An 18,039-nucleotide genomic window follows, 5' to 3' on the forward strand; every position below is an offset into this window, starting at 1 on the left:
GTGTTCAACAAAGAAATATTGCACTCCCCACTTTTCTTGAAACTGTCTGTGCTCATCACCGACCTTTCTCTTCACGGCAGGCTTTGAAAGAGACATCTCTGGGGCTCTGTAATATGTTTTTCCACTTGGAATGAGTCTCGGGTTGATCTTTCACATTCAGTCGCGCGGGTTTGTGGCGCATGTGCACTTTCGCTCTCCGTTTCAATCGCGGAGATGGCTACAGACACTGACACAGGCTGGATCACGGATCATAGCGCCTCATTCAGTTCTATGCTGAGAGCAGCGGAGGAGTGTGCGCGCCGAGCGGAGTGATCGGCCTCACGGCTTCTCCTCCGCCCAGCTGATTGGAGGAATGAATGAGTGAGTGAGCGAGGCACTGGACAGCCCGGCCGATGCCCCGCCCTCCAGAGCCGTATACCTCACCGTGATTGGTTCATTCAGCTCCGAACCAAAGTTCCCTCTAATTTTTTGTTGGTCTGAGCAGAAAGACAACCTCCCTGAGCGCACTGAGTACCAGTGTGAGCGACATCATCGGTACTCGGATGATTCGCCTAAAGACGTTTCGCCGACGGACATTTGACAGACGGGCAGGTCGCCGAATGGACGTTCCACCGAACGTTCATTCGGCCGAACGGAGGTTTCGCCGAAACGGGATTCGAACGCTCGCCCCGCCGGATCGTGTGTGTACAAGTCTTTCAACCTCGGCCCGCGGGCCATATACGGCCCGTTAGGATTTTTAATCCGGCCCGCCGCCGGTGTTGTCCAAATTATAGTAAAAATCAATGTTCGTCTACCATCAATGGCAGCCCGGGAATAAGCACTCTTGGGCGGGCATGGCAGTCCGGGAATAAGCACTCTTGGGCAGGCAGATGTAGCAGAACCGAGCCGTAAAATGACAGCAATCGGGTCAAATCCATCCTAAAACAGCATTTAATGATTAAATACAAATACTGGATGATATCGCGATGGAGGCAAAAAAACGTCTATAGACGTCCATTCGCCAAACGGCTCAAAATGCTCTCAAATTCGGTCAAATCCAGCTGAAAACAGCGTTTAATGATTAAATACAAATACTAGTACCGTAATTACTCGAATATAACACGCAGGTTTTTGCAAAATAATTAATTCCAATAGTTGGGTGTGCGTGTTATAATCAAAAACTAATTTTTTTTTTTTTTTTTTTTTTTTTTTTTTGTCTTGTTACATGGCCCTTAGCCTGGTGCTTTTTCTTGCCAAATAAATTGAATTGAAATTGAATTGAATAAAATAAATTACAAATTTTCGATCGAAAAAAGCATTGTCAAACTCACTTTGACGCACGGATTTTACGTCATCTCGTAGAGCCGATGCACGGATTTTACGTCATCTCGTGAAGCCGAGACCACCACTGCCCCCCTCTAGCCTCGTACCCGTCTCAGTTCACCCTCTCTCAGTTCAGTGTTATAATCAATAACTAAAATAAATTACAAATTTTTGATCGAAAAAAGCATTGTCAAACTCACTTTGACGCACGGATTTTACGTCATCTCGTAAAGCCAATCGGATGATGTGTTGTGGGAGGAAGAGGAAGTGGATGAAGGAAGCGTGGACGTTGATAGGATTCTCAACGAAGAGATGTATGAGAGGACAGACAAAGAGAGAGAGGAACTTTTCATTTGAAGGATTCTAATGAATAAATTTGTTTGAACAAAACAATCGTGAAACGAAGAAAAAAAGGTAAGATTTCTGATTTTCGTCAGCGGGAAATTTTAGGTGCGCACTATATTCGAGTACTGCGTTTTTCCAGATTTTTTTGGCCCAAAGTTATACCTGCGTGTTATTTTCGAGTGCGCGTTATATTCGAGTAATTACGGTATTTGTATTTAATCATTAAACTAACAAATACTAGTACGACCTGTCCGTCTGTCAAACGTCCGTCTGCGGAACGTCTTTAGGCGCATCATCCGGTCACGACATCATCATTGCTCGCTATCGGCACACCAGTATCACACCTGCCACAAGTAGGTGCATGTCAATGTTCCCTCTAATTTTTCATGTAAAACATGCTGTAAAACAAGAAAAACATGAGTGGACAGAGCTACTGCCACTGGCTGCCACTTAAACGGCGCCATCATGGGGAAAGGGGTAAAAAAAAATTAAAAAAAAAAAAATTAAAAAAAAAAAAAAAAAAAAAAAAAATTGATCTTTCATATTAAGACGGGGGCCGCAAATTATCGTCCCGCGGGCCGCAGTTGGCCCGCGGGCCGCAAGTTTGAGACCCCTGCTCTGGGCATTTACATTTTCATTCGAGGTATTTGGAGTGAGACGCCTGGAATGGGGCTATGTACGTAGTTTATACTGCTCGTACATCACACAGTGTAGGGAGGGTCGGATTGGCAAAAGCGGATCTAGCCTGGTGAATGCCTGTCACCACATCTACATCCCTTTTAATGCACCACATACTCTTTGTCACTGTTGTCACTCATTCGTTTGGTGGTCTGTCCCCTGCTGGGCCACAGGGAATGTTGGGTTTTACTGCTCTGTTTGGCTTCCATAGAGGGCAGGGGTGGGCTGGTGGATGCAGCCTTGGGGTGTGTGGTCATGCACTCCCTCGCTCGATTCCCAAAGACTATTTGGAGGTGACTAGGATGGTCACGAGATCACCCTGGAGTCATAGCTGGGATAGGCTCCAGCACCCACCGCGACACTTGTGAAGATAAATGGTCCGAAAAAATGAATGAATGTCTGATATCAAAGCAAGTATCTGTGGAGATCAGATGCTGTCTGCCCATGTCCTGATCAAGTACGCCAAAATTGCCTTGAGAAGGCTTATCATTCAAACTGACATTCTGCTAACCACCATTTTATCATTCCACTGGGTTTATCTTCAAGGACACACCCTCCGATGTCAGAACGCCCACCTTGGCACAGAACACTATCCAATTCTAATAAAGACACAGCAAGCCTTGCGCTTGCATGCAAATCAAAATATTTCCGCTCGCGCCGTCAACAAAATGAAGCCCAAAGTGTACCTCACATGCTCACATTTGAATATCTATTCACATTAAAAAAAATGCATATCAGTTTCAGTCCGTCCATTCTGGTACACAAAAAAATGGACTCTTGTTGTATGTGTATGTTGACACATAAACACCAGTCTGCGTATGAGAAACAATTACTTCAGCCCCTTAAATTTCAAATGACAGTTTTTGCCAAACTATAAACTGTAACATTTTGACTTGCTGCTTTAAGGAATATTTTTCACAAATTCACATATTCATCGTCCTTATGAATAGTGGTATCAAATCTCACAGTTCAAGAGACTCCTTTATTTACTGTGTGCCTGCGAAGTCTTGAGTTCCATCCTGTCTGACACTGCAAAGCTACGTTACCTTGCCACCCTGTAATTATCTGCTGTTGCCGACTCCCCTTCCCCTCTGTTGCGCTCACCCTCACACCCTCTTGCACAAATGCGATGATTATAGGATGTTAACATTGGAGACTATGCAGCTAAAAGGTTGAGCATTGTGGCAGCTCTATGGGTGGAAAGGCTCCACCTAATGAAATGTAACATAATCCAATAAAAAATGGGGCAGCTCAGTCGTGGAGTGGTTACACCTCCGGCTCACAGTTCTGAGATCAAGGGTTCAATCCATGGTGGGTTCTAATCTTTCAGTGTGCATGACCTTCATGTGCCTGTGTGGGATTTCTATGGGTATTCTACTTTCCTCCCACATCCCAAAAACGTAAACAACCATTCGCACTCACAATCAAACTTCCACTAGCAGGAATCGAGCCTGAGCCCGTCCGTATCGAAGTCAGACGAATAAATAAATACAATTTTTAAAAAAACTCACAATGTTAGGAAAGAGGTTGGATTCTGCTTCCCAACTAAATTTGTCCAACAACCATGCAGTATAAATTTACCTATAGATGCCTGCAAGGGTTTTAGTATATTAGATACAATGGAGAGCTCTTACCGTGGTTGGATTTGGAGCTGTGCACAGGAGTGTAGTGGTTCTTGGATGAGGTTCTGACGGGTGTGTTATCTTTGGACGAGCCATTCATCGCTGCAAAGTTCTCGCAGTCGTATTGAGAAATAGGAATGGGCCCCTGTTGCCTTAGAATGTCAGCAAGAGCCCTGAGAATCAAAACTCAAGATCAAAGGCTGTACTCCAGCCAATTTTGCATTCATTTTTAAAATTGAGGCAACAAGAAATCTATTCCATGCACAGTTATAGTTATTAGCAAACTGTTAAGGCAGAGTCACACTAATAATTTGCTCTGTGATGTTTTGTTTTGTGCTTTTTTTCATCTTAAAAATATGATAAATGGGAAACAACATTTCATGTGTGAGCATCCCGTCTAATTAGGTTGAATTGGAATGTTTTTTAGACCGCACCAGGTGCACATGAAACCCTCAAGAGGGAGCGAGGAAAGGAAGCAGAGGCAACTACGATGAAAGAAAGTTCAAAAAGTGTTTGTTTGGTGTTTTTGGCATAGCTTTTTATAGGGAAATCAAACTACTTTTGCACGGCTGCACCGGCTCAAAGCTTTAGTATATCAAATATGTCTTTGGCTTAACCTTTTAAAAGAATATTTCCGCTCCCCTTATGTTCCTATTTTTGATTTGGTGTGCATTGGTGCATGCATGTCATTCGACCTTGGTACAGCCCCAACATTAACACTATCCATTATTCACCGTCTTAAGAATTGCTTAAGTGTTGAATAATGCATAAAACCATTCAATCTTGAGGAAATAATGTGTGTCAGCATTTGTTTCCAGATGTGGGTGCAGTCTGCAGCCCACTCATGTACGATAACTCTCACATGGAAAAGTCGCAGGAGAAAAAAGGAGCCAAATGAGGAGATCAAATGTGGTCAGGCGCCATATATCCTATCTCTGCTAAACATTTTTGTCAATTGCACATTTAAACACACCACACAATATATATATATATATATATATATATATATATATATATATATATATATATATATATATATATATATATATATATATATAGTATTCAGACAGCAATCAAAAGGTAATGGCAGCGTTAGGGTAGTGTGAAGGTATGAAATTTGACGACTGGTTTCGTACTTGAGTCAATATGTGGCCCCTTGATGGGAATGCAGCACAGTATTTGACTGCAGTGCAAACTACCAAAGTCCTGTGCACACACATACGCGCACACATTCAGAGAGAACTGTCTGAGTAATGAGCTTCTTTTGACTCTGTAATTATTTCAGGCTTCCATTCTGACACACATCTCTTAGGAGGGAACATCTGCTAATAGAATCCGATATTAAAGGTCCATGTCACTTGGCTGCAAATCAATCATTTAATCATTTTACACCCATCTCAAGATTGGAATTTTGTTCTATTACGGCACTCCAAATTATTTTGGAGAATGACTTTGTAACATGAGTCGTTAAATATTAAGTCCAATGCTATACATCTGGAACAGCGGTGTGTCATTTTAATTGACCTTTTCCATTTTAGCTTTTTTTGAGGGGGTTTAAAAAGTGGGAGCAAATATTTACCTTTTTGGGGAAAAGTATAGGAATGCTCCTAAGATTGCAATTATTCTCGTGAATGTTTCCCCTTTTTAAATGTGTGTGACCACTTGCACTATAATTTGAGTGCCATGTAAATTGATGGCTTTTGTGAAGGTGAATCATGAAAATATCCACAGGGGTAATGCTGTAACATTACTGTTACTATTTTATTTTAATTACCATTACTGCTGTTGTTTTTTTCATCGATAAATATTATATATCAATAAATAGATGAATCTTTTAGTGCAGTTTACACTGTTATGGAATGCAGTTATATACACAAACTATAACCAAAATAATGGACAACGACGTGAATACTATCATTCTAGAATTTACAGTGGATAACCTTATTGGTTGTGGTGCAAAGGGTCATAATTTTTTATGTGACAACATATTATTTACAACCAAGATTTTCCCTTACCTGTGTATATTCATCTCTTGGGGTGGTTCTGTGGCTTTATCATAAGCAACTTTGGCCGAAACTCCCATTACTATGATGAAGGCTATGATCCCACAGGTGATATAGACTGCCGCGTTTGTCTGGTCTATGCCGTCAAAAGACTCCCCCGTCGGCACTGGGGACGGCGCGGCCGTCACCACCCAGAGTGGCGATTGGTAGTTCTTGCACGCTTTTTGGTCCAGTCTGTCTTTCTTATACTCGCAGCAAAAGCGCAGATAGCACGTCCCGCAACAAAAGCGGTGTGCCGTGTTGTTACATTCGAACATTTTGTCATACTGCCCGCTGACGTCGTAATAACCCAGGCAAGTGTCGTGGTTGCTGGCCGGTGCCGGCTGCGGTGTCTTCGGCAGCGGAGCAAGCGTGGGCGCTGCTGTGGCTTTGGGTGCCTTCCTGGTCGTCTGTTTGGGCTTTTTACCCCCCGCGGCTGCGCTCAGCAAGCTCAATGGATCCAGATAAATTAGAAGTAACAGAAGATGCTTTATCCCCATGGTGCGCGGTACAAAAGAAGTCTTAGAATTTTGGAAAGGCAACTCTAAACAAGCTTTGTCAAAGGATCAGTCCTACGTAAGTTTTGCCTTCGAGTGTTCTTCTATTCGCTCAGTCCCGGGTGCAGCCTTCATGCTGAATTAAAGTCTGGATATATTGCCATCAAGGGCACATCACAGCTGTCATTGCTCGAGAACAGAACTAAAGCCCGCAGCAGCCCATGACACGAGGGCGGGGGGACAACCGCATATCCCGAGCAGGAGTCACGCTACTGGAAGACGGAGCTTGGATGATTCGCTGTCCAGGGTCCTGACGGCTGATGTTCAGGTCCGTTCTGTTCGAGTCAATGTTAGACTGGAAACATAAGTAGAGCTCATTTAGTATGATCACTACGTCAGCCGCACGTCATGCATAATTTAATATACTATTAGGCATCCGACTAACTTGCTATATCAGGGGCTAGAGCTGCTCTATGCTCTCTCTATTCCTGTCTATGCCCACACATTATAATACGTTTGAAAGTGCTCACGTGTTTAGAGATTATATTCTCAATCATTTATAATTTAGTTAAATCATTCAATAGAATCATTGATTTTATTTTACTACACATAAACGGTGGGTGTAGAAAACCAGCCTACCTCTGCTTAAAAGACCCGTTGGGATTCCCTCTCTCACTGTCTGGTTCCGCTAAAATAAAGCAAACTGGCAGAGCTGTGAAAAAGACCACCTCTCGCTTTCTCTCTTTTGCTCTGTCTTTCTCTCTATCACTCTCTCACTCTCCCACTTCTCTCTCACTCTCTCTTTCTTGCTCTCTCATCCCCCCTCAATCGCCTCTTACATGACTGTGCTGGCGTCAGAACCCAGTCAAGTATCGGCAAATTTCACACCATCACCCAGAATCCAACTATCATGCAGTAAAGCACCACCATCCATTCTAGCAAGCCGTCTTATTTAACCTGATAAAATTAAAAGGATATTTGTCACGGTTGCCGACTTTCCGCTTCAAGCCTACTTTGCATGGCATAACATGGCTGTGTATTTGTGATCTTCCTCGACCTTTTTGGGAAGGCAGACATCATTATCACTCAGCCCCACGCCTCTCTCTATACATGCATCATTTGCAGGATGAATCCATAATTGACTCTTTATATCTGGTCTGCGGCCAAATCACAGCACCTATGGTATAATATGTAGAGATGATGGGGCAATATTGAAATGAATTTCAGCACTGTTGCACTGAAAACACTATGCTCATCTTCAGTGACAACACACATAACAGCCACAGTGTTACGGTTTTCTCTAGTGTATGGTAAGCTTGGGCTATGAAGTCCTATTTTATTTGTTCTTTTTTTATTATTAATGGTAGCTCTGCATAAATCTTTATAGCCAGGCTCATGACAAGGTTTAATTTCTATTGCCACTATTTGTGTGACAACGGAACATCACATTGCAGAAAGAATTTGGGTAAAAGTTTAGTGTGCACAAATGAATTGCAATTTGGCAGTAGGAATACAATGTTGTGCTGCATCCTATGTAGTGTTGGAAGAATGGGGAAAACAAAAGGACTTAAAATGAAAGTAGTACAGGGGAGAAATGTAATTAAAAATAACATTTTAATTCATATTAAATGGCAATGTGCGGTAATAGTCATTAGATTAGATGTGTTTAGTATGTTGACTTTGTTACAATTTTGTGTCATTTCTCCCAAACAATATTCAGTAGTTTGGCAAAATAATTTAAATTGGATTATATTAGGTGGCTGGGCGGATGAGTGGTTAGCGTGTCGGTCTCACAGTTCTGGGGTCCTGGGTTTGATCACAGGTCAGTCCTCCTCTGTGGAGTTTGCATGTTCTCCCCGGGCTTGCATGGTTTTTTTCCGGGTACTCCGGTTTCCTCCCACATTCCAAAGACATGCATGGTAGGCTAGTTGAACACTCTAAATTGCCCCCAAGTATGAGTGTGAGCATGAATACTTGTCCATCTCCTCGTGCCCTGCGATTGGCTGGCCACCAATTCAGAGTGTCCCCTGCCTGGTGCCCAAAGTCAGCTGGGATAAGCTCCAGCACCCCCTGTGACCCTTGTGAGAATAAGTGGTTCAGAAAATGAATGAATGTATTATATTAACTTTAATCTTTTATAAACCCCTTTAACTTGACGTAAACTTACCTCATTATCTTATTTTGAGAAAATACTTACCATCCCCACAGCAATTGCCGCTTGCTCATTTAAAAAAAAAAAAAAAATCCTCTGAGCCTGGCCGCCAGCGGAAAAAAAAATCAAATTAATTTGAAAAACAAAGAAGAAAAATACATTAACTCAAAAAACAACCCCAGAAAATAAATTAAGTTAAAAAACGGAGTTTTCCCCAAAAAATAATTCAAAAAACAAAACAGAAAAATAAATTAATTTGTTGGTGTAAATATGAGCATTGTTTGTCTATCACTGTATCTTGTGATTGGCTGTCATCAGTTCAGAGTGTAGCCTTCCTTCAGTCCAAAGTCAAATGGGATAAGCTCAATCACCCCAAAACACTTGTCAGGTGAAGCGGCATTGATATTAAATGAATAAAAAGTCTGATCAACACGAGAATATAAGTGCATGACTGTACATAGTTGTAACTTCTCATTTTCTGGTGAGTTCCATAAAAGGTTTCTATTGGATAGTTTTCGTATATTCGGCTAAACAACACCTTTTGTTTCTCTGAAGCCAAATAGTCTGTATAGAAAAATTGACACCTGTGTTGTTTTGTGTGTGCATATGAGAGAGTAAAAAGCAAAATGTCTATGACAAACAAGCACACTAACAAATAGAAAAGTCCACACCATTTCTTGGCAGATGAAATAATCGAGCTTCTGCAAGGGACTGCAACAACACTAGAAGAGTATAGTGTATTCCACTTATAATCAACACAATGAGACAGCATCACACTAAAGGTGTGTGCTGTCAGTACCTGAAAGGTGTGGAAGATGCAGGGTCAGAGTGGTATCTTCAACTGCGCTTCTTCACCTTGTTATAGAAAACATGCAACGTGATAGGAATAACAACATTTTTTTCCAATGGTTCTGGCAGGCACTGTGTGGGAATCATACAAGTTAGTCGAGGCGAGTATTAGAAAGAAAACTCTCAAGCAAAACAAATATCAAATAGTACAAGTAAACTACTAAAATCCACCTACCATTCGCCGTCCTTTTATTTTGTACTTCAGAATGGGGAAAAGTGCCAATAACTTGGTTAAAAAATTCCCCAATTTTGGTTTCAGTGGGAAAGTAGACACTGCCATTTCACATCGTTTTCTCCTATATTACTGCCAGTGTTGTTTTGAGCAGATATAACCTGCAAAGATCCTTTCCAGTGCAGTGAAATAGGTCTAGTTTTGGAAAAAATATTAGGATGACTACGCCTATTATTTTACTGCAGTTATGTCAAAAGTTTTACCTAATCATATGCATCATCAAAATAGGAGAGAAAAAAACAAGGCTTTTATTGAACCATAAGAGTGCTAGACTGCGATCATTAACTACAAGGTACAGTAAAAGTAAACAAAGATTTAAAAACGGGGGGTCAGGGGTTGATTGTATAAAATGGGACTGCAAATTGTATATAAAATTAATCAAAATTGAATTAAGAAAAGAAAGGAAACAAAAAAAACAGGAAACTCAGGTCTGACCATGTTTGAATTGAAGTATTCCCTTGATGAGATTTCATATACGTATGGTAAAATCAATGCATGGTGTGTGTATTAGCGGAGCACCATAACGCACAGCACAAATAAAGCGTTTCGTGAGCATGAAAATTCATCTCTTTTCAGATTTGTAGTGAGAAAAATTAAAAGCTATTAAAAGTTCCAGTTTTTTTTTTACCTAGGTCTACAATGTCTTCTGTGTCTGTCTTGCTATTGCAACCAAGGAAATTTCCTGAATACGGGATGAAATAAAGTTATAATCTAATCTAATCTAATCAGAATCGAAAATGCATCACATTCAATTATTTATTTGCATCTGTAAAACAATGCACCAGGTTAACAATTGACACTGTTGATGCACAATCACCTGACTGACTAGAGATGTTTTCTTAAAATAATCCCTACCTTCCTCTTTTCCTCTATGGTGTGGCAAAGCAGCTATGAACATCCTCTGATACTTCTCTGCTACAGCAGTTTGGAAATACTTTTTATATTCGATGAGAAGATAGCAGAACACTTAGGATTCTCTTTTAGTGTCCAGCAGAGGGCTAAATTTGCACCTCTGTGCTTGTTATTTCAGGCAGGATTTTGATCTATTGCGGATAGTCCCAAGTTTGCGCTTGGGAAGGAGGGATGTGTAGCTAAGAGAAATGAATCTTTCACCCCAATAAATCGGCTTTTTTACATTCTTTTTGACAGAGGCACATTTTGGTGCAGCTTGTCTTCTATAGCTGAGGTAGGGAGAATCTGTATTGTACTGAGGAAAAACCAGCTCAACTATGATCAGACAACATTAATTTTGCCAAGGAGCTCTGCACAGTGAAATAGACATTTTAAAATGTTTTTTTTACACCCTGATCTGTTGTTTCCAGTTGTAAACCCAAAACACTGCTGTTTGGGCAGATAATAATAATAATGTGTGTGTTGTATGAATTTCTGCAATTGCATGAGGATTTGATCAAACTCGTCGCATCTTGATGAATGAAACATGGAACTGTCCAAACCATATGACTGCTGAGTTATCTAACTTAGGTCTCTTGATCTTTCGCAACCTTTTAAAAGTGTACCTGTTGTCCACGAAGTTGTCACTTGTCCCTACGGGTATACCTTTAATAGTGCAGATCGATGCTTACAGTACAGAAGTGTAGCTTTGTAAACCCATTGTTTTTTAGCATTTCAAAATAAGTAAGTGAAAAACAATGTAATTGAGAAGCCCAGAAAAGAAAGGCTTACTTTTTCTGTGTCTTTGTTCAGCACGTTTGTAACATTTTGAAGAGATTGACCACTTTAAACATTACATAATCAATCTGTGCACAGTCTGGACTCTCCGTTAAGTCATTTTTGCATGAAGGTATTGTGGTCCTTATGTCTGTTTTCAAGGAAATATGTATCAGTCTAAAATCCACTATATTTTTAAATGTGTCAAAATAAACAAAGTACCAAAGAGTGAGTATTTTTTAAACATTGTGGATGGTTGGATGAATCATCTTTCTAATGAGTGTTAAGGCCAATTATGGCTTATATGCCAAAGATTTGAGGCCAAAGTTCTGTGTTCCTCCTCATTTATGTATTTATTGTAACATTTTCTCAATATCCATCTTGATTCATAGCGGCAATAATGTGGTATTATAAAACAAACCATTTTAAATCCATCAAGAATTCTGCGAGTTAAGAGCATTTTAGTGGGGAAAATCACTCACATTATGCCCCCTGCAGTAGTTGATGCCAGAGAAGTCCCTCAGCGCAAAATGCCCGCCAGTTACCTACCCTGCCGACTCTACCTCTAAACATGTTACGTCCACGTGAGACGTCGGGGCGAGACAGGAGGGATTAGGACCCAGCCGCGGGGAAGCAGGTGAGGATGAGGCAAATGGTGCTCATAACCAAAACTTTAATAACTTAGGAGGGACCTTACAAAATAACAAGGACTTGTGAAACGAAACATGAAACCAAACCGGACTAGGGAAAACACGTGGAATCAAGGAGCAAGGTAGGAATTTAGGCAGACGATCCGACAATGACATTATACACAGTGGGTTTAAATAGACACATCAAGGACTAATTTCGAATCACGCGCAGCTGCGTGAACACAACGGCAAGGCAGGAGGGACAAACGAGAGTCAGGAAAAAGCGAAGGGAAAAACAATAGCGGGCTACTCCTAACAAAACATCTAGCCCTACATATGTGATATCTATATTCCTGACTGTCTTCTCTATCTTGACATTATCAATCAGCATTACCTACTCACATAAACCAGTGTGCTCAATTGATCACCTTTGTTGGTAATCCAAATGAAACAAACAATATTAAAACCCATTTGATTTTTGTAAAACACAACGAACATTCCTAAATATAACTGTTCAGACAAATCAGATGGTTCCCCTGCTGAATTGTAATTGGCATTCATTTCACCAAAGCCTTTTTAGTCTTAAGAATTCATTTTTTATCTTATTCTTATTCTTCTTGAGGACGACATGAACTCAAATAGCTCCACCTCTACTATTCATGGACGGATCAGTTAGAAAATTATAGTATTTGGTATTTTCTCGGGATATATACGCATTGATCTCCGAGGCCAAAATAAACAAAAATGTCTCAAGGCTTCTTAGATACTGCACATTCTAAAGATAAACATCAATCCTCAGAGCCAGAAATTATTTATTTTTCTCTCAGAGCTGTTAATTACATTATTTGCTGAATAAAACTGCTACTCGTTATTCGGTCAATGTGAATTTTGGTCGGTGTATTCTGGCAATGTACACGCATTCTTAGGCATCTTTTCAGCCCTTTTTTCTCCTCAGAATGCCTAATTACATTAATTAATAGCAAGTTTAACAATTCGCTACTCTGTTATTCGTAGGTGGATCGCAATGAAATTTGGTTATAGCTAGTATATTCTCGCTATGTCTATGAATCGATCCTCCTATTTCTGTTATTTTGTTAAAGGACAAATTCATTACATTAATTAAGGGAAGAACTCCTGTGATTGGCTGGGAACCAAGTCAGGGTGCCCCTCGCCTGGTGCTCATAGTTGGCTGGGATAGGATCCAGCACCCCCGTGACCTTTGTAAGGATAAGCGGGACAGAAAACGAATGAATGAAAGTGCAAAATTACTGGATCCTGTGGATTCCACGTTATCCAGTCATGGGAGCTGGATGGTCGTTGTCCAACTTTTTAAAGTATTAATCTGCCATATTTGCAAACGGGATGAATAAAGTTATCCAATCCAATCCAATGTAACAGTTTTAACAGCTAAATTGAATGTAGTACTCGCCAAAATGGAAATTCTACTTTCTTTCGGACACATTTACAGAGCTGATACGTCTTCCATTAAATTCATAAGTATAGTGGATTGTTGCTGTCACCTTGGTGTCCCCTTGCAGAGACAACACAATTGTAAGGAGGATAGTCAGTTCTCATTATAAAAAGGATTTTTTAAATTTCCCTGACAGGAATAGTGCAAAAATAGTTTGTATAAGTATCTTTGGCGTTGAGTCCTAATTCAAAGTCAAATAGTCTCTAAAACTTGAATGAATTCCTTCTATGGAACACATTGAGGATGACAGACTAACTTTGGATAGGAATTTGTCCTTCAGAAAAGAACATCATAATACCTCTTGATCTCAGGTATGTTTTTTTTCTCCTTTTACCCCTTGATAAGATACAGTACATTCCAAATCCATTTGCCTAATACAGGATTGTACATGCTGAGTAACATGCTGAGCAGCTAAAAAGACTGTGATGATATTTGTCTGAATCTCATACCAACAACAATACTGATTGGGAAGCTTAGAAGCAGTTGCTTAGTAACCACGTTTTACGATTCTCTCCCTACTCGTAATAAAAAATTTAAAGTCATGACAGAACTATACTTCGGAAGTCTTCCATGATATATGTATAGACCGTACGTATATTCTTGGGGACATCTGGATTAGGGCTAGGTTGGAAACATCAAACTAAAGCACACACAGCAGGAAAAAATTATACATGCCCTATAACGGATGTGACTGCTTCTCAACAATTTATAAGCAAGTTGCAGGATCAGGAAAAAAGTACTTACACACTCACTCAAAATGGTGAGGCAGATGGATTTTTTTCTTCAGCCAGAATTGTCCACATCAGGGTTCAGTCTGAAACCAACTGGGAAGATGTGCCATAAATGTTTGAGATGCATTTCTGTCTGTTAAATCAGAATTACAGATGATGCATCCTGGATGTTTTATTTCCCTATGACTAAGCCCAGCCAAAAGGACATTTTAGACTGGATTTGGTCATTTTTTACAGGCACTTTGGAATGGTGGGGGTGCTATGGATGTGGGAGTGAACACGCTCATTCATACCCGACGAACAGATTTTCCATTCCTTTTAACATTAGCAGGTTTTTTGGCGCAGCTCATCATTGGCCTGTTCCAAAACAAACCCTTGAATCAATTCGTCCACGCATATGTGAAGTTGAAAGCAGAATTAATTTAAGTAAACAGAGAGTGCCTGGACGAAGGGGTCTAGGCTCACTTCCAATCACACTGCAGAGGTCCATTGTATAAAGCAGCTGTCCCCGAACTAGTCCTCAAAGGCCACTGTGGGTCCTGGTTTTTGTTCCGACCAATGCAGCACGTAGAATTTAACCAATGAGGTTTCTGCAAAAATAAGCAGCACCTGTCGGCGATTAACTGGTTGCACTTGTAAGATGGAAGATAGGTGAAAAGATTCTGTCCTATTCTGTTGGAATGAAATCCTGCAACCGCTGCACCCCTTTTTGGAATAGTTTGGAGACCACTGGTATAAAGTAAACCGACACTGTAAGTGACAAAACTCAGTCATAAATGTGGTTCAACCTCCAAGAGATAAGCTATAAAAGATATAATGAAGCTTACCTTATGCAGCATAAGTAGTGACCTGTAGCATATTGTGACATGCAAATTGTATTCTAAACACATCGGTCAGGTGCAAATAAGACAGTGATTGCATTGAATGTTTTCCTGACTTTGACAAATAAGGTATCAAAAATAAAAGAAACAAAAAAGTCACTACATTTGCTGTAATAGTAACTAAATGTGTGCTTCACCTTCAGTGCAAACACGGCACGTAGACAATTAAAAATGTCCTTAATTCCTTAAGTGTCTAAAGGCAGAGTCAGTGGCATAAGTTGGTGGCGGCAATCTTGCTTGGGGGGAATTTTCGGACAAACAGTTAGTAGCAGATGTAAAATGCGTGGATTTCCGATTTCATCTATTGCGAAGTTTGGATTGGATTGGATTGGATAACTTTATTCATCCCGTATTTGGGAAATTTCATTGTGACAGTAGCAAGAAAAGGCATAGTTATAAGTTAGACAGTACAGTCAAAGGCCGCAGAACAACAAAGCAAAAGCAAAAAGTATTTTTTTCTGCCTTGGTAAATAAAATCATCATTTAGAAACTGCATTTTCTATTTCCTTGGGGGTGGCAAATATTTTTAAGTTTCACTTTTGCCAATAATGTTCACTTTCATTAAGGTCAAGTAGCCTATCAGAGTTGTTGTTGAAAAACCTGTGTGTGACAGCTGGAACTAGGTTTGTGTATTATGTTAATCATGGAAAACCATATTTTTTTTCAGAATCCATCCATTACTTTTAATTATGGGCTGCTAAGCAAGAACAACACAATTGTGTGTCTTGTGTGACTTTATAGTGCTTAGCAGCTGGCCTGCTTAATCCCTACTGGTGTTTTTATTTTTTCCACCATGCAGTGTTATACATTATCGTTAACTATTTGTTTACTGTTAGCAAATTGGGTGGATGGATCGGGTAATTATATTATCTGTGGTGGGCCACACGTTGTAGTCACACATTACAAAGATTTATCATTAATAACCAACATTCAAAGCAGTTGAGAAAAGTTTCTGCACTTGTATTTGTGGGGCTATTAGTGCAACCTCATGGTGACCGGTTGAGCAGAATAAAGGTTTTTAGCAAAATTTTGAGTGCCTCAGAACTTTTTGCCTCTTAGTAATTTTAAGCAAGCAATCATAACAAGTCATGCAGAATAAAGGCTGTGGAGACATTTTCACAAGGCTTTTCTATTTCCATATGGCCCCCTAAGAAAAGCATTGGGGCTCATCATCATTAGAGTCTCGAGGAAACGTCAACCTTGTTATTATGCATATATGGGTGAAATCCTAAAAAATTGCCTTTTTGGTGACGTTATATGGCTTTGAGGGTGCAGTTTGCAAATTAAATGGGTTTGTATTAGTTATGTGCCCAAAAGTTACCCTGAGAGGATACACATTACCTGAATGAGAAAGAGACGTGAGGGAGGAAAACACTTTGCTGTCACAGCACGGACCAAAGCAAATGAAGTGGGCCCGGTCTGAGCAAGGCCACCATTGTTCTTGACTCCTTTTGCTCTCTCTCTCCAGAGGCCAGTCCTTTATACATGCCATGTTCTGCCATTACCATGCCCCAATTTCCTTTGAAAACTGTGCTTCCCAAATTGCATAAGGAGCCCTGACTGGTATATAAGAGCTTTTTCACAGAAACTGCCCCCTTGAGTTAACTATGCATGCTGCTGAGTCCTCTCCATAAAATGCTTTGTCAAGAATTTCTGATAATGCTGGGTTTTTTTGGGGGGAGGAGGGTTATTTGTTTGTTTATTTTTTTGCCCATAAGGCTACAAGTTAGAGCCAATGGCTTTGAGCAGGCAGGCTGTGAAAGAAAAAACACGGAGCTTTTCCTAACACGCAATTGAGGGAAAGATGAAGTCATGCTTCTTGATTTTGGTGTTTCAGTGTTAACTATGCCACTTCACTTTTTCCTTGCAACATTTAAATATTTTTGTAATATATTGATAATGATAGTTGCCTCGGGTTATGGAAGAGTGTTTAACCACGCCACCTGGAGCCGTGGGGTAGTACAGCGTAACCCGGACGTAGTAGTGTTGTGTGTCCGGTTTGTGTGTGTGTGTGTAGAGTTGGAGAGTGGCAATAAAGAGCTACACGTGTTTTACCCTGGGCTCCGCCGTCTATTACTGTTATGGATATATTAACAGTTATATAACCTGCAAAGTTATTACAGTGGCGACGAGGATGGGATCCCTTTCCATGCGGTAGGGATTAAAAGTTTCGGACGAAGAGATTAAGGCGTTACAAGGAGGTAACGTGACTTTGCAGACTAGCATTAGCACGAGTGCTAAGCTAACGGCGGCGCTGCATCATGGCCAGATTCCTGGGAAATCTCGGCGAATACGAGGCAGTTAAAGAAGATTTTGAATCTTACTTGGAACGTTTTGAGCAATGGATGATCATCAACGAAGTGGAGGAAGGTAAAAAAACCAACGTGTTCCTGTCTATAATTGGTGCAGAGGCTTACGGATTGTTAAAACACCTTTGCATACCAGAGAAGCCTAGTAGCCTCTCATATGAGGTGCTAAGTGGAAGATTAGCATCTCATTACAACCCGAAACCGCTGGTGATCGCGGAGCGATTCAAGTTTCAAAAGAGGAATCAGAGAGAGAACGAGTCTGTGTCGGATTATATCGTGGCGTTGAAGCAGCTATCCAGCCACTGCGAATTTGGTCTCCAGTTGGATGAAGCAATGAGAGACAGATTTGTTTGTGGATTGAGAGTGGAAGCTATTCAGAGAAGATTACTCACGGAGCAAGATCTAACATTTAAAAAAACATGTGAACTGTCGTTGTCCATGGAGATGGCATCAAAGAGTACGTTGGAGTTTGCTAGCAAAATGGAAGAACCTGCCACATTAAATAAGATTGACCAGGAAAAGACAAGCAAAAGTGCATGGAAATACCAACCAGCCACCAGCGATTGGAAAAGTAAAACCACAAGTGGAAAATTCAGACCACAGAGAAGAGAAAATCACCAACCCTGTTACA

General features: G+C 40.5%; 1 protein-coding gene across 7 annotated transcripts in view; it reads right to left on the reverse strand.

Moving 5' to 3' along the window:
• Nucleotides 1-7,295, reverse strand: part of shisa6 (shisa family member 6) — a 62,087-nt gene extending 54,792 nt beyond the window's left edge. For 3 of the 7 annotated variants that reach the window (XM_077625392.1, XM_077625394.1, XM_077625389.1), the window contains exons 1-3: nucleotides 7,126-7,293; nucleotides 5,963-6,841; nucleotides 3,960-4,120 (exon numbers count right to left, since the gene is read on the reverse strand). In XM_077625392.1, coding sequence (XP_077481518.1) covers nucleotides 3,960-4,120; nucleotides 5,963-6,489 — 688 coding nt within the window. In that variant the 5' untranslated portion in view covers nucleotides 6,490-6,841; nucleotides 7,126-7,293. Of the gene's footprint in view, nucleotides 1-3,959; nucleotides 4,121-5,962; nucleotides 6,842-7,125 lie in introns of all 7 variants that reach the window. The other 4 variants (XM_077625390.1, XM_077625393.1, XM_077625391.1 and 1 more) reach the window with 3 other exon arrangements.
• Nucleotides 7,296-18,039: the final 10,744 nt, after the last annotated feature.

The sequence above is a fragment of the Stigmatopora argus genome, chromosome 18 (genome assembly GCF_051989625.1).
Source record: "Stigmatopora argus isolate UIUO_Sarg chromosome 18, RoL_Sarg_1.0, whole genome shotgun sequence".
Taxonomy (NCBI): Eukaryota; Metazoa; Chordata; class Actinopteri; order Syngnathiformes; family Syngnathidae; genus Stigmatopora; species Stigmatopora argus.